The following is a 20,410-nucleotide window of genomic DNA, read 5'->3' on the forward strand; positions in this document are numbered from 1 at the left end:
GTGAACTACCTTGAGCTTATTTCGCCTAAAACGAGAGGGTCAAAATGAGAGGCTTATGTGCCTTTTCTCCTCAAGTTTTATTCAATGTGGATAGGATGCAGTTATTTATGAATGTCGACTAGGTGATAAGATGGATGGACCATCTATAAGCGATTAATGGTGTCTTGAATAATTCAATAACATTGACCCAATTGTGACTTGGTGTGCAACTAGTGGGTGTTCTAGTGAATTCTCATGTCATCATACAATAAGCATCCGTCAACAAGATAATTCACTGCATCTTGATCTGTTGGCAGGTTTGGGACCCCCCAAATCCATCGTGATATCTCCCCCCCGGTGTTCCAGAGCGTAGCTTTGCAGCCATTCGGTATAGGCTAGAGAAACTCGCCGAGGTTTTATCGGCGAATATCTCTCCTAGGTCATATGATCAGGTCCCCCATGTGTGGTTTAGATCTATTCTCTCTCTAGTATCTGTGACAACAACCCACAATACATTTACATTGTGTGCCTTCATGATCCTATCTACCCTGTAGATCTCAACATTAGGGAATGAAGATAGAGCATGCTATGTGTTAATGCAGCTATTAACAGGGTCAATTACCCCAAAGCTACCTGTAGCAAATGCTAAACGTTATGCCTATTACGTGCCAGTTCATTATCAAAATAGTGCAGTCATTTCAAGATATTAGAGATGGGGAGAAAGGGAAAAGAAGTGGAGGAACCTCTGAGAGGTAAATCTAGAAACCCCACTTCTGCAAATCCCCGTGGACATCCCATCGTATGACTGAGCGAGAAACAACCATCTAAGGTTGGAACAAAAGAAACAAACTAACGAAGAAAGAACGATGCCTGGCGTGTGACCCATGCATGCGAAGGCAAGTGACATATGCAGATCGTGGCAATTCCCAAGCTTAGCCCCATACCATGTTGTCAATCTCGTTATCCTGGGAGAGGGAGTCGGCACTGCCCATCTCTTCATTTCCCTCCCGGTATCGCCATCTCTTCCCCATAACATTCTTGAAGGTCTCAACATCCATGTTTCCACGCATGATGGCGTTGGAGAAAGATCGAATTGGCTGAGAATCACCTAGAGGCTTCAATTTCACGTCAAGATCAGGGGCGACGAACAACACAGCGCTCAACCGACGAACGCCCGGGGCACGGCGAACACGATGTCTGGCGGCGGAAATCCGACCACCACTCAAGATAACCGCACACCAACCAGTTAGGACAACAGTAGCATCCCCGGGGACAGGAACCCACGTGCCGGGGGTTTCTTCAAGCTCCAGGCCGGGCGTACCATCCTGGAAGATGATCGAGAATGTACCATAATCCGTGTGGGCTCCGCATCCATTGAACGATTCGGGAGCAGCCGTGTTAGGATTGTAGTCACATAGGCGATAGTTCATATTGTATGAGGTGTGTGCAACAGACAGATCGGTACCGGCGAGGATGTTCAGAGAAGACAGTATGGCGGGTACATACTGAGCACTGATGGAGTTGAAGAAGTCGAGAATCTTGCCTAAGCCGTGAGGATCCAAAGACTCACGCAGAGATTCAGGAATCCGGGAGTTTCGCATCGGCGAGAGATCAATAGTGAACTTCTGATCTGACTCAGTTTTGTGTAGAGCCGCAGTCTTGATGACGCCCCGGTGAGGGTAGGTTGCATTGAGCTTAGCCACATCATCAGGATGGGTGTGCAGATGATCAAAGAGGGTCTGGATAGCCGAAAACGGTGCTTTGGCTTCAAGATTGACTGATGCAGTTGTGGAACTCGAGCTCAAGAAAGAGATTGGTGGGGCTTCAGCTGGGCCAGGAGGGGGTGTAGCGATTGGAGTCGCCTGGGGGTTGATAACGTTGGTAGCCATGATAGTTAGAGAGGTGATAGATGAAGGATGGAAGATTGTGTGTGTGTGTGTGAGAGAGAGAGAGAGAGAGAGAGAGAGAGAGATAGAAGGTTAAATAGAGTGAAGAGTAAGTGAGTGAGTCTACGGGCGACTAAGTATACCTACCTAGGTAGGTACCGTTATAGTCTATAGTTATTAGTAATATTAAAGCCGGCCCGCTTGAAGATGCCTGAATACCTCAACTATAAGGTCAATAACATTAGCGCCTTATAAAATGGGCACCAAATGTTGACGTTATTCGTACTATACAAATCCTCGGTGTTGAAGCCTTCCTACTATATGATCGTTGGCTTCATCCTCGTGGAACCTGGATTCATCCTTTTGATAAAGCCAATTCTCACGCCTTAATATTCAGCTTCGGCCCATACTTGAAGATCCTAATCGCCGCATAGCCTAGTCCCGACACACAGGTCGGAACCCCACCAAACACCCACAAACTGTGCCAATCGAGCGATGCACCACCGCTAGGACCACTCGCCAGCACTCCTAGTGCGATTATTGCATACCCCATGCCAACACGGGTGCCTAGCTTCGACTTGTCCGCCGTCAGAATGGCCAGACACATAGGCGGCAGTCCTATCAGCGCACCACTCATGAAGCCGAACAGAATCGCCATGACAATGACAGCTGCCTTTGAATGAACTGCCATCATACAGAACATCAACATGCCCGAGGACAGTGCAGCGGGAACGAGAAGGTTAAAGGGGCCGAAGCGGTCGGCGAGTTTGTTTGGAATTGTACGACCAAAGACCGAAGCTGCGTTGAAGATGGGCACCATGTAGAAGGCCAGACTGCTATCTGTGATGCGAGTTGCCTCGGCGAAGAAGGACAGGTAGAACAAGATAACGAATAAGCCCATGTATGCAATTAGCGAGGTGAACACGAAAGCCAGATAGGCTGGGTCTTTGGACGCGGTGGGATCGACCATGGCGCGTACCTTGGGCGGTTGCACGCGCAGACGCATGATGCTAATTGGAATGAGCAGTGTTCCCAATGCGATGAATCCGATAACGCGTACTGCCCACGGGAAGCCGATTTAATTGATGAGTCGATACAGAACGATGGGGTAGATGACACCGCCGAGTGCGGACCCCGAAGCGGCTGCGCCCATTGCAGCTCCCATCTTAGTCGTGAAGTATTGAGGGATAATAGCGACACATGGAACGGATAGACATCCCGTTCCAATTCCCACGACGAATCCTTGTGCCAGTACAGTACTTCCCGAAACTGGTGTCACCACTTATACTCTTTGATTCTTTCTCAAACCCTAATTGCCAAGATCGACTAGTCTATATTGAGAGATTTTCCGGAGTATCCTTGTCAGTGGGGCTGTATTGTTTCTTACTCAGAGTAACCAGGCCATGTGGCAGGATGTATTCACTTGAAACTCAAATACATCTGACACCTCGATGCCCCACTTGGAAAACCATCGTCCTTGGTACGCAGATCTTTATTAAGGCCCATTCAAAGCACGAGCTTATCCTCGACAAGATACGCAGTGGAGAAATATCTATATCACAGATAGGATAGGCAGCTGGCTGTAGCAAGCGTACCGTCCCAAGAATCTCTTCCAATATACGAAATTTCGGGAGCGTCAAAGCCCCGCCCAATAAAGGTGATGGCTCACGAAGCATCAGTCCAGTTATGCTGGAAGCCCTTTGTGATCAACTGCCCGAAAGACTACATATGTATCCTATACCTGATGAGATGGCAGTTCTTCACCGGGATGATATTACGCCTGACTAAATGTTCGTTATGTTAGAAGCTTCGGGTAACTAATACTTGCCTTATTTTAGTCCCCCTCAGCGAAACTCTGTTTTGTACCATCAAGTAATAAGAAGCATTCAGATATTCTTCCCTGATTACATATGTTTGATCAATAGTTCGGTGTGTCACCCGGGTGAAAATCGCTTTCCAGGCTCGGGTGATTAGTGCACGGATCCCTAGCTAGCCTGTTTTGAGTTATTCATTCCGTGGCATTGTTTCTGCCTAAATCCTTCATCGTGCCAATGAGCCAATATTATACCGACACGAAGCTTCCCGATTCTAACTTTGGACAGGTCAAGGTGGCTGTGATGTACTGGCAGACTCCAACTACAGCTCGTAAATCCTATAAAGAAAATCGGCTTTCTGGCTCTTCATTGCGGGCGAATGGGCGAATATTGGGAAAGTTTGTTGTACAATGGATCCTCATGGATATGGGCGGCCACATTCGAAGACAGACTATTCTTGGGCGGGATCCGACTCCCAAGTGAACCACAACACGTTTACCGACACGTCTTCTATAGACGACAACCAGGAAGCACAATTCGAAGCACAATTCTCTCGCGATCACGGGATTGGAGGGTGGATCGATCCCAGAGAATCCCAGCCGGTTATTCATCCAAATGTCTCAAGCGTGGCAACCTCACATGTCGATCCAGAACATTCGCTGCCATATCTTTCATCGCGATCTTTTAAGCATGTAAGTTATTCTGAACATGAATACAAAGATGAAGTGGTGGATGCCAGTCTTGACTTTCGCTTTTTCTTCAGACAAATGAACCTCAAAAACCCTCATCCTCAAATCTGACGGTCGGCTCAGCCACCAATTCTCGACAGCATGATACCGAACAGATTCGCTGCAATTGGCAGGGGTGTGCACACCTTTTCGCAACCCGCGGCGCCTTGAAGCGTCATATTGAATTTTACCATATTCGTCCAGCTAGTTTTGCTTGTCCTCATGCAGAATGTGATAAAATCTTTAATAGGGAAAGCAACTTGGGCGAGCACCTTCGTGGGGTGCACCACGAACAAAATGGGCGTGGATCTCATCAGGGAAGTAATAATGGATGGAATGCATATAATGCACAGGGAAAAGGGGTGCACTCCTCAAGGCCATTGGAAACACCTCATTCTTTAGCCGAGTGGAGACAGCAACACCATGGTCGCTACCCTGAAAGACACACCGAGAATCTGGGTGACCTCGATGGGCCCATCCAAGATAAGCATGAGGGGCTCATTAAAACTGGTGGCGAAGCAATCCAAGGCAGACCATCTAGCCCTGGCTTAGAAGACCATTGCATACAGCGATTTCATGAGTCAAGATTGGAGACTGATAATGCACCTTCAAGTGAAAAGCACTTGGGTATGCACTTGCAGGACAAGTCCATCGGACGGTCGATGGAGACCGATTTTACCTTGCTACCAAAAAAGCAGCCCTTATGCGACCGGGACTGATAAAAGACGAACGGGAAATCTGGACCATATATTAAACCCTACTGCCTATTACAAGAAGCTGGATACACTGGAGCTTGACACTGCAGACATATGTGGTTTGGATAGTGGACCCCCAGATGCACATAGCCAGAGAGATTTTCGAGATGGCTTCAGTAAAGTCAATTCGGCTTTGAAAAACCTACAAACTGAAGGATTTTGTGGACGTATGATGTCGATTCTCATCGAAGACCCAGTTCAGCCAAATATTGCAAGGGCAATTCACATATGCCCACAGGAGCTAGATGGCCCTGGGAGTTCTTATTCTACTCGGGTGGATGAAATACTGCAAGAAATCTGCGGAGACAACGGATTGCTCGGTGATTTCCTACCAGGCCAAGAGGATTCACGTTTTTGCTTCTTAGCCACAGCTCTTCTGGTCGGTGTTGTATCTTTCTCTGGCTCACACGTTTGTTCTTTTGATGTCAATCTCTGGCGTAAGTCGGTGAGTGAGATCCCCGTCGGCTTCGGGTTCTTTTTCCGCCGCCGAGATTTAGCCTGCTTGAAGGATTTTGTCGGTGGGCCAGCTTGGGTTCTGGGAAGGTCAAGGGAGAAAAGTGAGGGCATTCGAATGAAAGTGTCTCTGACGGTTCAAGATCTTCAAGAGCTTTGGGGCCCAGTATGGCTTGTTGGGGGGACACGCGAGAATGGTCCAATCATTCGCACAGAGCGTGGCTTTGTCGTTCCCCTTCCCCGTCATCAGCAATCAGACATAACTGGTCGAGGAGTTGAGTGTCATTGGACTAAGACATGCCCATTATATGCGGACGCGCTGAATCCGATAATGTTAACCAACACATCACGCGTGTTGATCGGGACTACTTTTGGACTTACGGTCAACTCGCAATGTCAGAATCAGATCGGCGACATTCAGGGTCATTTTGCCAATCAGCTTCAGCTTCCCGGTGCCTGCAATCACTATTATATCACAGAGGGCTATGAGGTTCAGTTAATTGGAGGTCAGTATGTGACTGGTGGTATTGTGGGAAAACGCAAACGAATTCCAGCAACGACCTTGAAGGCTGCTCTCATATCAGAAATCCTGGACCCAGAGCTCGATGTTACGCCTCTTTTGAAGATGAACATAGGGCTGGAGATTAGTCCATGTACTGGAAATGCGCGGCGCCTGAGCCTTTGGCACACTCTGTATCTTTCCCAAAAAAGCCAGAGACCTCACAAACTAGCAGATTGCAAACACGGCATCGGTAACATTGAATGTATTGAACAATGCTGGAAACAGAGCCTCTCAAACCGCTCTACAGCCGGCGTTCGTTGCTTTGACTGCGGAGTTGCCAATACAACAACGGCACCGCCCGCAGCTACAAATTTCAAAAATGACATATCCAACAATAATGTCGCCAGATCAAGAATCGTGAGCGCCATAATGGCACTCCAACACACCGGCCTTGACCCCGAAGGAAATCTCCAAGCATACTGGCCTTTCGTCGAAACCCGAATGACCAGGCGTATTCAGCCCAGCCGGTCCAGCAAGTGGTTCAATATTATTGCCGACACCCGAGACAGTGCTACATTTGCAGTAGCCAGCTATCATTGCCTGGAGCTCCAAGGAGAACGTTCATTAACATGTCGCCTAAACGGCTATCGAGATCCCTTGCAAAAGACATGCCTATCTATCCGTGTTGCGCAGCAGCCTCTCACCATGACAGAAAGAGGAATTAGACAAAATCTGGGTCTTTTAACCCCTCCCCCGAACCTGATCTTGCTGATTTGTCGCCTGGTGCTTCATTCTGCGTGGCAGGGACGCAGCTGTATGTGAAGGAGATATGGCATGGTCAGCAAAATGCCATCATTGCCTGCACAAATTCGAAAATTTCTCAGATTGTGAAATGGACAGGGCTCCCAATATTTCTCGAGCATTTGAATCCTGAAGTGGGGAAACCGGTTGATGTTGTGATTTATAAGAAATGATATCTATTCCATCAGCAGCTAGAAACACATCTGTAGGGGACTAAAATTTTTGAAATTACGAGAATTGCTTACGGGCACAATAATCTAAACCCTCACGGGGCTTCATTTTGTGGGTCTGGTTCTTTTACTAATTTAATACGGTATTCCCATAATCGGGAGTTAGTTACACACTTATCCTATGGGGGTCATTGATATGAGGGCATACTAAAAAGCTTAACTATGGCGGGTAAAAGTCCCCCAGGCCTTGGAAAAGGCTACCTCGACCCTTGGGAATCTAATGGCTACCTTAGTCATCCGCGTATAGGCTTTGACAATACCCACATTACCCAATACCTACATAGTGTATCACCAAACGTAAGGTACTGTATAAGTAATATTACGGGAATATTGATATTCCGGGTCTATGCCTAATATAGTATAGTATATCTTGGCATTAGGGTTCGAATTAAAACCGAAGAGTATAGGTGGTGACACCAGTTTCGAGACGTACTGTACAACCTGCCAGAATTCGGAACACAGACTCAACATCATGTGCCCGAAAGCAACCATGAGAGAGCCCACAATGAGGAGCGTTCGGAGGTAGCCGCGGTCGTAGATGGGACCGACAAACAGTCCGACAAACAGCAGCATGAATGCGGCAATTGAGCTCACCCACGATATGTCGGACGAGCTGGAGTGGAAGAGAGCACCGGACTCATAGTAGGTTTGGTAGGCGCCAAAGGTGTTCATGATGCCCCATGTGTTGAAGTACAGCATAAAGCTGCCGAGTACGTTGAGCCATGCTAGTGTACCACCGTTTGGAGGTGAGGATGGCCCCACAGGCTTCTCTTGAGGAATGGATTCTGGAGAAAGAGCAAACTTCTCTGCCTTGTCGCCCATGTCGATCTTTCACGGTGAAATTGATCAGAGACAGGTGAAAAGCTTGACTTCATCTTGAACTCCTATTAGCTCGTCTTAACTCCTCTTTTTATACATAGCTTCATATATCGGGTTATTTCTCTATTCGGTCGTCTCTCGGATGTTGTCACTTCATCATTGAGCCTCCCGAGATGTTAACTCCATTGGGAAAATCCCGGGGACTACCCCCATTCAGTCGTATCTCGGAGTTATCACTTCAGCCCTAACGTCGATCAAAAGGGTACTCCGAGCGTCCAATCAAATCTATATTTTTGTCTGTCAGAAATGTTTAAGCCTACGACTTGGCGTTCCTTTCTCGTATATTAGCTGCCTAATATGGTCATATTGCCTCCAGTTTTAAGGGTTGCCTTGGAAAATCCACATGTTTTGTTGCCTAATAGCTTGTGCTGACAATTTGAACTAGTTAGCAATAGACGGAACCTGTTTACCGGTTTGCTATTCTGCTAGCGGGACGGGGCCCGCTGCGATGCCGTAGTTGCATATGCCTGCGAGTTTCATCGACGCGGCGCAGGGTACTACGGGCCAGGAAATTGTCATGACCACGACTGAGTCTCGAATTTGCATCCCAACGGTATATGTCCATGGTATGGCCAATCCGAACCTGATGCTAAATACACACTAGCTTAGAGGACTACTATAACCGAATTATATGTTATCACAATAGCATTGAGTAGAACAATTCCAAGGTTATTCTTAGGTATAAAAATTCGATTGTCTCCCCCTCTCTATCTCATAATCATTGTAAATAAAAACACCAAAAATGAGATTACATTATAAAGCACCGTTTAGTGTACACCTGCGCAGATACCACCTTGATCCGAAAGCAAAGAACACAGCCATTAATTCGCCTTCCATAGGTTCTTTACATCCTTCTTGACTGGCTTCAGAAGGCCTTTGATCTCCGCCTTGAGAGCCTTCTTGTCTTCTTTAGACCACACTCCACTCCGCTTGGCGGCTCTGAGATCCCGGACGTGACCTGTAAGTAGAGTCGAAATGTTCTCCACCGTGCACTTAGTGCACTTCTTCTCATCGGCAATATCATTCAATGCAGTTGCCAATGTTTGTATGATATCTTTTGCCTGCGGCTTCTGCAATTCGTGATCGAGAAGTGGGACTTGGCTGGGCCCGTGGGTTAAGCAATCTGGCTTAGGGCTCGTACTAATTGGATTTTGGTTAGCAGCTGCCGCGTTCTAACAAGAAATAAAGTTGTGGGGGTGTGGGTTTTCTAGAGACTTACAGTTTTTGCTGTTGTTTCTCGGTATTGTGTAACTCGACATGGTCGACAGAGATGTAGGACGGGGCCTTGGAGTCCTCGGTCTTGAAGTCGGTCATGTTGTTCGTTTGTAAAGGGAATAAGGGTTATATATAGCGTTGGTGAATAGTAATTTCTGAAGAAAAGGCTTCTAGTTTTGTTGGCTCTCAATATCCTAGCAGAGTGATATTTATATCTATACTCTGTTGTATTGTACTATGAGATTACCAAAACGGGAAAGTCCGATATATCCGAGGATTAGCAGATTTGGTGGCTCGGCCGAGCAAATTGTCTGATCAGGCTCGGGGATATTTCGGTATATTTACCCAATGGGGATTTTAAATCCGAAGTAGATCTTAAATCCGAGTCCCGTCCCTGTCACTGCCTGATTGGGATGTCTCAAAATAAACGTTGGACCATCAATTGATGATGCCTTGAGGTGAGAAAGGAGGCTTACTGTAGATAGTTGGGCTCCTCTTTATCCTATTTCATTTCCTCCCTCTCCCTCTTTTCATAGGAATGCGGCTCTATTTCTTTGCAAACTCTGCCACATCTTCACCATAACGACTATTTTGTTACAACACAGACACCTTCTCATAATTCTCAACTTACACCCTACTCATCAATAAAGGCTTGAGTGCACCCACCATGTTTCGATCACTACTAGCAATGGCTGGTAGGGGCCCGAAATACATCTTTCCCGAAGTCGATCCGAAAGTCGATGGAGACGACTGTCGCACCGACTGCAACGACTGCACCGTAAAATGTCCACAAAACGTCAAGATTGACACCACTCTTCCGATGTACGGATTCATCAAAGAGTTCCACGCGCACATACTCGTCGCCACAGGCCAAACAGATTGGATTCGGAAAGTCGAACAAGAGAATGGGAGTTTAATGGAGGCGTTCAAATCCGACGCAAAGTCCAAGCACGGGGTTTGTTTATTTTATCTGGTAGCAAAGCCTGGGAAATATGCTAACTGCGTGCGAAAAAAAAGCGCCTCATGATCTCCGCGTCGAACCTTACTCCGCCGGGTGGAGAGGTGCCTAATACCTCTAAGACAACAGTCCTCCTACTACCATCGTTTACCTTTGTGGATGATGTCTCTTACTCAGATGCCCAGCACGTGGTCCAGACGTTCATTGACGTGTCAGCGGGTACCCCAATCCAGCCCATCAGCAGTCCACGATTGAATTCCCGACCATGTCCACATGACTACGTAGTCCTGCTGTGCTCACATAAGCGGCGTGATGCGCGCTGTGGAATTACAGCACCATTGATCAAAAAGGAGATGGAGCGACATCTTCGTGGAAATGGTCTTTACCGAGATATGGCTGATGAGCGCCCTGGTGGTGTGGGGATTTATTTCGTCTCCCACGTTGGAGGACATAAGTTCTCTGCAAATGTGTTGATTTACCGGAAAAAAGAACAGCAGATGATTTGGTTGGCTAGGGTCAAACCAGACCATTGTGAGGGGATCGTGAAGTACACAATCCTGCAAGGGAAGGTTGTTCATCCAGATTCGCAGCTTAGGGGGGATTCGACAGAGCTAAGGGGCTGGTAAGCTGGTAGTGTCTAAACCAAGTGCTGGGGTCTAGTCTTCATTGATTGAAGTTTCCTTCCAGTAGAAGCAATATGACCAGAACTTTTCATCCATACCTTACCTCCACCTACGAACTGCCCGCTGACAGACCGAAGTCTAGCACCCCTGGGACAGAATTCCTCCTACAGAACTTGTTGAAATGGATACCTTGTTTGTTGGGCTATGCACGTTTGTAGGAATTAACATTTCTTCTCTCTCTCTCTCTCTGGTCCCCAATATCTTCACCAGAACTTCTGAGGCCGACTCGCCTGGGGACGTCGAGTGCTATAGGCGGATGCTTGTCCTTCATAAGCCTAGACAAAAGGGAATTGATTCGATAGGATAGATAAAATTCACAGCCCTGGAGGGAATGGATGATCTTCTAAGCTATGGGATGCCCGTTGAGGGCGGTAACCCCAACCCAACCCCCATTTCTTCGATAGAATGGACTCAAAAAACGAAGTAGAAATAAAATAAAGACAATCTTCCCCCCACCCTTTTCTTCACCCGCTCAGGCGAGGAGCTCGTCCCAAGATCTAGCGATATAGATACATGTGGATACCAGGGAAAGGGACATCTCGACTCCTTGGAGAAACCCAATAAAGGCAAATTGCAAATGAAACCATCCACTGGGAGGGCAAATGTGGATACCCGACTGTGATCCTCAGTGGAGGCGAGCGCAATGATTATATGCTAAATGGGGTCCATTGGCAGAAGGCCATCAGTAGTCCGGCGCAGGAGCTATTCGCACATTGGTGGCGCCGGTGATACTCTTGATATCATCGAAAATGTCAGACATCAAGGTCATTGTCCCAGTGTCTTTTCTTTCGTCGCCAGATGTTAGCATCCCAACAAGCACACCACCTTTGGTATATATCCACGATCCGGAGTCACCCTTCTCGGAAAAGGGGCCATCTAGACCGCTAGCAATCTTATGTTCCCATGTTGGAATAACTTGAGAAATGCCGTACTCGTCTAAAGCTTCAGTGAAGCGGACGCAATCTAGCAAGCTGTATGTTCCTGTTGTGATCCCGGTAGAGCGTCCACATTTCTGAAGTTCCAAGCCGCCGAAGGGTCCAAAGCTTGGATCATATATAAACTGCCGTGGAAGTGGCACTGGAGACCCATAGTGGAAAGGCTAAAGCCAGTGACACATTAGCTACAAAGCAAAGCGTGAAAATGGACATGATAACTTACCTGGTTGGCAGAAATTCTGTCTCCGTGTTGCTGTGGTTGTAACCGCTCGGGCTTGATTTTAATTAGAGCCCAGTCAGTCGAGATCAGACGAGGTTCTTGGTTTGTATCTGTGCTTTTCAACTCCCGGGTTCTGTTGAGACCACTTCCAGCGTAAACATGGCCTAGAAGGTAACTGCCACTATTACGCATTGCAATAAAGGGGTTGCGGAACTCCTCGACGTCCTGGATGTGTCTGACCATTGCACGGTAGTTGGCATGGGCTGGTTCTGGGAGCCATCCATCGTCACCCTTATTTATCTCTTTCTCATACTCCAGAAACTGTGGTGTCCTAATTTTTGCAATGCTATCATTCATTGCCTTGATGGTGTTGTCCAAATCTCGTAGTGAAGGATGATCAACCCATAGAAGCTGTTGAGCAACATCAGGGAATGATTCGGGCATTCGAGGATCAAGTGGAGAGAACTCCCAGGTTTCGATGGCTAGATTCACTGTATTAGCTTGAATGTATGGTACTGAAGATATTAGCCTACCTTGAGAAGCATCGTGGATGTTGGACCACTCAGGGTTGCGGTGGTTCGTCGGTGGCCAAACAGCATGGAAGCATGTCAGGCCGTAGGTATGCCATTCAGCTCTACCGGAAAACTGGAGTTGCACAAGACCACCAAGGGTGGAAGTTCTTGCGGAACATTGATGGATTCCGAGGCTAACACCGGGGTGAATCGCTCCCGCACAAACATCTCTATATAGAGTAGGATTCTGTATAAGTGGCACATTGCTGTCTCTCTGAAATAAGACGTCCACATCAGCCAAATCAAAGTCTGCGAGGATCCCATGTAGATGCCGTGCCGCTGCGATAAATGCGGTCGTGCTAGTTTTGCGGACTTGGACAATCACAGTGACAGGGTTTAATTCTCTCACTATATCTGTTCCGTATCTCCAACATTCCAAAGCAGTCCACTCGTGGAAATCAGTATGTGACAGAATAAAGTATACAATCGAGGGCCACTTGCGAACGATGGGGTGTCCCTTATTCACAGGGGAGCAGTAGATCCCCTGATTTAGCTTCTCTTCGATCAGCTCAACACAGATCCCTGGAATTTCCTTGGCTAGCTCTGGCTGAATATGACATAAAGCACGGTACCATATATCCGGATTTGGCTGATTCGGCATCACAATAAGCATAGTGAGGATAGGTTCAGGTTCTGGGTCAACCTTTGAGATACGCCCGACAAGCCTCGCATAGATAAATTCAAGCCCATATTCCCCTAGGATGGTGGCTGTAAGATCTTGAATTCTAAGGGACAGTGTAGGATCTGTAGAAGGGACATTTGTCTTTGTTGTTGTTGGAAGGGAGCATAGCATCGGGCCTCCAACACGGTGGGAAGATTTCAAGAATCCATGACTGTCCACATATACTGAGCCGCCGAATGGAGAGAAGGATGATGAAGCTGAGCAAAAGCTCAGTGCGTGACAACTAGCCTTCGAAAGGGTAGAAGATGTGAATGCGGAAGACATCGTGGTCAATGATATAAATATAAGGCGATGTGATGAGATAAAGTGATTCCAGAGAGAAGTGAGAAAGAAGTGAGAATGATTCTAGAGAGAAGTAAGAGTTCCTAGGAAATGAGAGAAAAGTCAGGTAACAAAAGATAAATCAGAGTTTGAGCTCCGGTCTTAATAGGCTGCGGCGCAACCAGATCATAACGAGGGGGGAAAACCTCAAGTTATGATCCAAGGACTGTTGAAGCAGGCAATAGGCAATATTGATAGGAGTAGAGTTGTTGTTATTTGCACGTTTCAAAACTAGATGTCTTCAATTTCATACGTACTCTTTCCAATCCGCTTCTGAATTAGCCTGATAATTTCTGTCTCTGAGATCGGCAAATTGAATATTAAATGGTAAATCGGACTTAAGTAGACCAGCCTCCGATCAGGTTAACCATCGTCATCTCACTCGGAGATACTTTTGGGGGTTAACATTAACCCCGAGAATCAGCAATCATATAAGTTTCTCTAGTACCATTTTTCCTTCCACACTCACCGGTCAAAGAATAGCCACAATGATTTCCAAGATCATCGTTATTACAGGTAATTAGAACTTGCCCAATGTCATTATCTTTGCTAATTTCCGTTCAGGTGGAAACACAGGGATCGGACTGGAGACCGTCAAGGCACTCTACCACTCTAATCAGAATTATCATATCCTACTCGGTGGCCGCAACTTCGAAAAGGCTCAGCTAGCATGCCAGAATGTTATAACCGAAGCGGTACAGAACACTATAGAGCCATTCTTAGTTGATGTCGAGAGCGACGAATCGATCGAAGCGGCCTTTAGTCAAATTGCGGCCAAGTACGACCGAGTTGATTGCCTGATCAACAATGCTGGTTTGTCCCACAATATTTCCTAGAAGGCACAATCCGACTAACTAACCTCAGGCGCTTCCTTTGATCCCTACATTGACCAAGGCATGACAGCCCGGCAGGCGTGGAACATGTCCTGGGATGTGAATGTTACGGGCGCACATATCATGACAACCAAATTCCTTCCGCTGCTACTCAAGTCTCAAGACCCCAGGTTGTTGTTTATCACCAGTGGCCTCTCCTCCCTGCAGGGTGCTTCTGATCCTGAGGATCCTAGAAATACCTCTGCACCAGCCGGGCTACCCAAGGCCCTACCATTTGTTGGATATCGATCAGCAAAAGCCGGCCTCAACATGTTGATGGTGCAATGGTATAATATGTTGAGGAACGATGGTGTGAAGGTTTGGGCAATTGCTCCGGGATTGTTGGCAACCTCCTTAGGGGGAGATACAGAGCTGTTGAAAAGGCTAGGAGCGCAAGACCCTAAAGTTGGAGGTGAAGTTATTCGCGGAGTTGTGGAAGGCAAGCGGGATGGAGATACCGGGAAAGTAGTGCGCGAGTACTCGTCGCCGATTCAGCCTTGGTAATTCCTCGGTACAAATAGTGGTGACTGATATCGTGATCATAGTGTATGGTTGACGAGCAGTTTAATATGGCAAAGCGAATTTCGTCTCTTTCAAGGCTCAAAATGCAAAAGGTTGGTACTATAATGCTCATTTCCCACGCAGTTCTGGAGGTCCTGGATTTGTTACGTCTAATGTGGTTGTAGACTATTATCATCTAGTTAGCAGTTCATAGGAACTTGTAGGTCTATAGATATCTAATGTCGTAATCACGCTGGAAATTCAACAACTACAACGCCGGGTTTCCTCTCGTTGCCATGAGATAGCTTTTACCATTCAATAATGTCAATCATGGAAATTCTATCTCTCGTCGGAGACCTCGATCTTCTAGACAAGTGCAAACAAGCTTGTTATCACTTGGGTCGGCTGGATCGACCCTGAACATAGTGGTTTCCGGAGCTCCTAGGCGTCCGATGTGCGTGACTCTGCTGAGTACATCGTTTATCAAGTCCAGAATCGGGGAATACTAATGTTATATTAGTACTGTAATGTACTATTATATCATCAATTCAGGGCTGATGATGGGTGAACTAAATATAGGACGGGATGCTCCACACTAAAACAACCTTATCTCTCAGCCTCCATTTCCCAAAATACCTAGGTACTATCTATCTATGGGTCCGTATATCATCAAGTCATCTTGCTCAAAAGCAACTTCGGAATTATCAGCGAGTGGTTTGTCCGATAATTCATACTTCATCTCTCAGTACCCAACAGAATGACTAATTCTAGGTGTAATAATATCCCAATACCTAGCCACTCACCTATGTTGTAAAAGAAAGTCAGAAAACATTCCCTAGCCAAAATTGCTTCTCTAGCTTCTATATTCGTCATGACTGCGATTCTCAATTCTCGTTCCTTCTATTGATATCCAAAAAAAGAAAAACCATTGCTTTATCATTCCTGGTCTACAAAAGCCCCCCTTGTCCCGATCCGTCAAATCGGAGCCTTGAATCTAAGGCAGCGATATTATAAATCCGGCGGCTCATCGGCCCCTGGTAACACCGAGGTTACAATTAACCTTACTACGTAGCATGTCGAATATATCATTGCTTTCCACAGCAGGTCATATAAAAGAGCCTCAAGCCCAAACGAGATTGATCTAGCCAAATTCTCTCATAGCATTAATCTAAGTCATTGAGTTCCTTTCACATCCTCTCAAGATGTCCTCAACCAACAACGTCGCATTCACCGCTCCAATCAATCCACCAGGCACAATACCCGTTGTAACTCCCGAACAAATATGGAACGGCCTCCTCCTCAAGATCCGCTCCGCAGAGACATTTGTTCCAGGGGCGATCCAATCCACCAAGGTCATCAGTGACTCCGTCGACCCATCAACCGGAAACCCCGTCACCGTTCGCGAAGTCCTCTTCCGTGAAACCCAGAAAATAGTTCAAGAGACCGTCACAACTTTCAAGCCTACCCGCGTAGACTTTGAGCAGCCGGGTGGAAGCAAAATCAGTAATGTGATCAGTCAAGGAGCCGGTGGAGAGCTATACATGACGTATATCTTCGAGTGGAGACACCCCGGCGTTTCGGAGGTGGAGTTGGCGGCGCTGCTCGAGAAGGAGAAAAGATGAGCCAGATGGCGGTTGAGGGAACAATCAAGGTGTTGAGGCAATTGGTTGAGGAGAAGAAACTTTGAAGTTGATAAGTGGCGGGAAAACACCGTACTTCACCCACGATATCATGAATTCCACATTCGGCCCTCGATCATCTTCTCAGTAAACTTCACCCCATAATCACCACATCTTTGATATAGCGTATTCTCGGCGTAATGAGTTATCAAAGCTTTCCTTCTGATAGCCCTTTCGCCAGTCATGCTAGAAGCAAGCAAAGCAGTCGTGGGCGAATCGAATCGTTTCCTCCGAGCATGCGACTCCCATACAAAGTACCTCGGATCTCCAGACAGAGATTCAATGTCATCTAGGTCCAAATGACAGAAAAAGACAACTCGTCTCTTAACATGGATTAATCGAATGGCCTGAGCCCATTCCTTGCGCGTCAAAGACAGAACATCAAGCTCCAGCTCTATCAGTCCCTCACACAGTCTCAGTAAATTCCAGCAGCTCTTCATATCATCCCATCCATTCCAAATTGGATCCCGACACTGCGGAAATGTACTAGGGTGTTCATTGTTGTTGTAAGCATGAATAGGCATAAACGATATCCGCCTCAGCCACGATCTCACTTGCGGACGAATAGCAGTCAAGAATCCCGTTAGGAGAGAGGGGTCCTCAAAGGCAAACCAGTTTTCCGACCAGAAGACCGGTGCAGCGTCGTTCCAGAACCTTTTGCTGGCGAGCAGAATGGCTAGATTGTCACGTCTTCCACATAGACATGGTAGAAACCTCATGCACGGGATCCCCTCCACGTTTCCGTTCAGGTCCCAGTAGCAATTGTCGCAGAGATAGGTATTTTTATGCGGTTGTGTCCATTGGCTCCGTGCCGGGGACTCGAATACCGGGACTTGCGGCTGCTTCCAGACGTGGTTATGGCAGTTTGCACATTGAGGACCTTTTCTGTTCCAGGGATCTAGATCTGGGTCTTCTCGCCAGGCTTCTGTGTCTGGGCCTGGTCTTGTACGGAGTATACGCATTTTGCATGGGTCTGAGTGATATAGATCAAATTTGCATGGCTGGACGAGAAGTTGGCCGTAAATGTTATTTCTTATCTCTTGTGGAAGGGAGAAGAATCTAAATTCCAATGTTAGGAGTAGAAGTTATAATAGGAAGTAAGAGTTCATACCTCTTGAAAAGAGGAGACTCTTCATGTTCTTGGGGATCTATAAGATGTGTCTCCTGTACATGATTTGCCTTTGATCTTGCTCGTTGGACCCTTTTCGGTGTGGGATGTAATTCTCGGCGTCGCATATACCGATGGAATTTGGGTTCCAAGTCAGGTTCTGAAGATGATTTCGCCATTTACTTGTAAATTTCAGAATATAATAGAATATAATCCAGATAACTAAATTACTCAGACATGTCTATCCATGTAGAATTATAAATTCGGTTAAATGTAAGACACCTGCCACGTGATAGTCAGGTTTCAGCCTTCACGGGGACTCAAAGAGGAAATGATAACACAGAGACTGTGGCGCAGCACACTATATAGTTACCCACCTACAATATACTGGTGAGACAAAAGGAGAATATATTGCATTCTGACTCAGTAAAAGATTTACCTAAATGTGGTTATTCATTCAGATATTAGGAATCAGCACCTTGCCCTCAGACACGCTAGCAGCAGTGCCCGTCAGCACAACTTGTTCAATCTTCTTGTCGCTATCCAGCGTAACCCCAACACCAATATCACTCCGGCGTCCCATCTCAACACCCTGCACAACATGGTACTGATAATTCTGACCAGCCTTACCCTCTGTAAGCGCCAAGTACGCTGCCAACCCACTAGCCGCACTGCCAGTAGCCGAATCTTCCAAAGTTCCCAGCATCATCCTGGATCGAATGACCTTCTTCTTCGAGACACTATCCTCAACATCCCGAACAATGAAGTAAACACAGACCAACCCAGTCCTCCACCCCTCATCAAGAGGCTCAGCAGAAACCAGCTCACCACCGGTCGCAGGCGTCACAGCAGCCAGCGCCTCAAGCGAAGGAAGCTCAATAAACAACTGACTCATCCCATTGACAATGGAAAAGAGCGGGAAAGTAACATCCGGCCGCGTAAAGAACGGCGCCAGCGTCGGGTGCAGCCTAACCAACTCCTTCAAGGTAAACCGCCCAGCGTGGATGCGCGTATTGTGCGCAATCTGCGCAGCGACGTATTTGGTCTCCCGATTCTGGACGGAGATGGGGATGTCGCCGGACTTCGTTGTGAGTGTGGTGACGCCATCGCCATCCGCGGGGTCGGCTGAATGGCTTAGGAACCAGGAGGCTGCGCCAATGGTGGGATGGCCTGCGAAGGGGAGTTCGCAGTCTGTGGTAAAGATGTCGATGGTGCGCTTGTTTTTCTCGCGTACTGGGTGGACGAAGATACTCTCCGATAGATTGAATTCCCGTGCGAGGGTTTGCTTCTGGCTCTGCGTTAGAGCGATTGAGTCGTCTTCTGGGAGAAAGACTACTGCTAGCGGGTTGCCGGAATAGGGTGTTGATGTGAAGACATCGAGAGTGACGAATTTGAGGTGAGTCATGTTGGAGTATTGGGATATTGGGATATGTCGCGGTTATCAACGGGGAAGTCGGATGGGTTTTATAGTTGCAACCTGGTAAGCTGCCCCCCACTTTTCGGTTTGACTCATCGAACTTCAGTCTGTCTCCAGAACAATTGGATTATTTAAAACGACTGAATATAGAGTGGACATACAACCTCTACACTCGTGGGAGAACAAAATCCTTCTACCCCTCCTATTCCCCCATACCTTCAGCCCCTCAATCAACGCTCTACTAAAGTCAGGATCATACTTCAATCCATCATCCCTAGAACTAATCCTCCTCCTCCACAATGCCCAATTCTCAACCATCACCCCCTCCGGTGGACGTAAAATGCCAATCGCCACATCAACTATCCCCGGCCGGTCGGTACAGCTATAAAACACCGTCGCACCACACGTCCCACAGAATGTCCGTAGTACCTCTTCACTAGATTTATAACTTTTCGACGACCCGATAATCAAATCCCCCAGTGGAGAAGGAGATATATGATCAACCGGAACGAACATCCAAGCTATAACATTCGAGCTATCGACCAGACGACAGTCATCACAGAGATCAAGAAGCGCAAGCCACTTGGTCGTGGCTCTTGACAAAACCCATCCCTCGCTTGCAGGACTAGCGAGGAATTCCTTTCTAGGACGGGCGATAGAGAACGAAACGCCACCGAAGTGACATCCAGCGCGCAATTCTTCACCCTCGTTTTCGACTGCGCCTGTTCGGATGCTGTCTTGTGACTTGCTATCATCCAGTGACGTCTCGGGGTTAATAACATCAAGTTCGCGATCACCAATATGCGAGAACATTGCCGAAAGCCCTCCATCAGGCGAGGAGTTTGGTAAAAGCATGTGAGGCATCTCCCATATACCCTGGTTTGGCTCGGAGAAGATAGCCGTAGATATCACCCAGCCCCCGTCATCGTGTGACTTATCCCCGATGTGGCAGCCGCAGGTACTACAGAAATAGCGCGTTCCCTGGGACTCGGAGTGGTTGTAGGGTGTTAGTTTGTCTATGCTGGAAGGAACGATGAACTGCGGTACTACGCCTGCTGGTAGCGGGGCGTGGAAAATACATGGCCATGGGTGTAGCGACAGACGCTGCAATGGCATATGTGACTTTGAGGGGGAAGGCGACTGCAGGAATTGTTATGGAGAAATGGATGCTTTGGCAGTGGCACGCTGCTGTGAGAGTCTTGCTATCAGCCATCTTGGAA

General features: G+C 47.3%; 13 protein-coding genes across 13 annotated transcripts; 5 read left to right on the forward strand and 8 right to left on the reverse strand.

Moving 5' to 3' along the window:
* Positions 1-911: 911 nt before the first annotated feature.
* Positions 912-1,868, reverse strand: N7516_011442 (uncharacterized protein; the record flags this gene model as incomplete). The annotated part of the gene is made up of 1 exon (XM_057224160.1): positions 912-1,868. The coding sequence occupies one exon, from the start codon at positions 1,866-1,868 to the stop codon at positions 912-914; it is 957 nt and encodes a 318-aa protein (XP_057069300.1).
* Positions 1,869-2,244: 376 nt separating this feature from the next.
* Positions 2,245-2,871, reverse strand: N7516_011443 (uncharacterized protein; the record flags this gene model as incomplete). Its single annotated transcript, XM_057224161.1, has 1 exon — positions 2,245-2,871. The coding sequence occupies one exon, from the start codon at positions 2,869-2,871 to the stop codon at positions 2,245-2,247; it is 627 nt and encodes a 208-aa protein (XP_057069301.1).
* A 1,218-nt stretch (positions 2,872-4,089) lies between these two features.
* N7516_011444 (uncharacterized protein) lies at positions 4,090-5,126 on the forward strand (the record flags this gene model as incomplete). The annotated part of the gene is made up of 2 exons (XM_057224162.1): positions 4,090-4,371; positions 4,443-5,126. 2 exons carry the CDS (start codon positions 4,090-4,092, stop codon positions 5,124-5,126), a joined length of 966 nt encoding a protein of 321 aa, XP_057069302.1.
* Positions 5,127-5,334: 208 nt separating this feature from the next.
* On the forward strand, positions 5,335-6,939 carry N7516_011445 (uncharacterized protein; the record flags this gene model as incomplete). The annotated part of the gene is made up of 1 exon (XM_057224163.1): positions 5,335-6,939. One exon carries the CDS (start codon positions 5,335-5,337, stop codon positions 6,937-6,939), a length of 1,605 nt encoding a protein of 534 aa, XP_057069303.1.
* Positions 6,940-7,436: 497 nt separating this feature from the next.
* Positions 7,437-7,970, reverse strand: N7516_011446 (uncharacterized protein; the record flags this gene model as incomplete). Its single annotated transcript, XM_057224164.1, has 1 exon — positions 7,437-7,970. The coding sequence occupies one exon, from the start codon at positions 7,968-7,970 to the stop codon at positions 7,437-7,439; it is 534 nt and encodes a 177-aa protein (XP_057069304.1).
* An 878-nt stretch (positions 7,971-8,848) lies between these two features.
* N7516_011447 (uncharacterized protein) lies at positions 8,849-9,341 on the reverse strand (the record flags this gene model as incomplete). Its single annotated transcript, XM_057224165.1, has 2 exons — positions 8,849-9,167; positions 9,247-9,341. The coding sequence occupies 2 exons, from the start codon at positions 9,339-9,341 to the stop codon at positions 8,849-8,851; spliced, it is 414 nt and encodes a 137-aa protein (XP_057069305.1).
* Positions 9,342-9,909: 568 nt separating this feature from the next.
* Positions 9,910-10,826, forward strand: N7516_011448 (sucrase/ferredoxin-like domain-containing protein; the record flags this gene model as incomplete). The annotated part of the gene is made up of 2 exons (XM_057224166.1): positions 9,910-10,197; positions 10,260-10,826. The coding sequence occupies 2 exons, from the start codon at positions 9,910-9,912 to the stop codon at positions 10,824-10,826; spliced, it is 855 nt and encodes a 284-aa protein (XP_057069306.1).
* Positions 10,827-11,565: 739 nt separating this feature from the next.
* Positions 11,566-13,403, reverse strand: N7516_011449 (uncharacterized protein; the record flags this gene model as incomplete). Its single annotated transcript, XM_057224167.1, has 3 exons — positions 11,566-11,982; positions 12,042-12,520; positions 12,572-13,403. 3 exons carry the CDS (start codon positions 13,401-13,403, stop codon positions 11,566-11,568), a joined length of 1,728 nt encoding a protein of 575 aa, XP_057069307.1.
* Positions 13,404-14,101: 698 nt separating this feature from the next.
* Positions 14,102-14,989, forward strand: N7516_011450 (uncharacterized protein; the record flags this gene model as incomplete). The annotated part of the gene is made up of 3 exons (XM_057224168.1): positions 14,102-14,129; positions 14,178-14,426; positions 14,478-14,989. The coding sequence occupies 3 exons, from the start codon at positions 14,102-14,104 to the stop codon at positions 14,987-14,989; spliced, it is 789 nt and encodes a 262-aa protein (XP_057069308.1).
* Positions 14,990-16,188: 1,199 nt separating this feature from the next.
* Positions 16,189-16,608, forward strand: N7516_011451 (SRPBCC family protein; the record flags this gene model as incomplete). The annotated part of the gene is made up of 1 exon (XM_057224169.1): positions 16,189-16,608. One exon carries the CDS (start codon positions 16,189-16,191, stop codon positions 16,606-16,608), a length of 420 nt encoding a protein of 139 aa, XP_057069309.1.
* Positions 16,609-16,715: 107 nt separating this feature from the next.
* On the reverse strand, positions 16,716-17,627 carry N7516_011452 (uncharacterized protein; the record flags this gene model as incomplete). The annotated part of the gene is made up of 1 exon (XM_057224170.1): positions 16,716-17,627. The coding sequence occupies one exon, from the start codon at positions 17,625-17,627 to the stop codon at positions 16,716-16,718; it is 912 nt and encodes a 303-aa protein (XP_057069310.1).
* Positions 17,628-18,230: 603 nt separating this feature from the next.
* N7516_011453 (PhzF family phenazine biosynthesis protein) lies at positions 18,231-19,178 on the reverse strand (the record flags this gene model as incomplete). Its single annotated transcript, XM_057224171.1, has 1 exon — positions 18,231-19,178. One exon carries the CDS (start codon positions 19,176-19,178, stop codon positions 18,231-18,233), a length of 948 nt encoding a protein of 315 aa, XP_057069311.1.
* A 238-nt stretch (positions 19,179-19,416) lies between these two features.
* N7516_011454 (uncharacterized protein) lies at positions 19,417-20,306 on the reverse strand (the record flags this gene model as incomplete). Its single annotated transcript, XM_057224172.1, has 2 exons — positions 19,417-19,428; positions 19,695-20,306. 2 exons carry the CDS (start codon positions 20,304-20,306, stop codon positions 19,417-19,419), a joined length of 624 nt encoding a protein of 207 aa, XP_057069312.1.
* Positions 20,307-20,410: the final 104 nt, after the last annotated feature.

The sequence above is a fragment of the Penicillium verrucosum genome, assembly GCF_028828655.1.
Source record: "Penicillium verrucosum strain IBT 35672 chromosome Unknown utg000005l_segment0_segment0, whole genome shotgun sequence".
In the NCBI taxonomy this organism is placed as follows: Eukaryota; Fungi; Ascomycota; class Eurotiomycetes; order Eurotiales; family Aspergillaceae; genus Penicillium; species Penicillium verrucosum.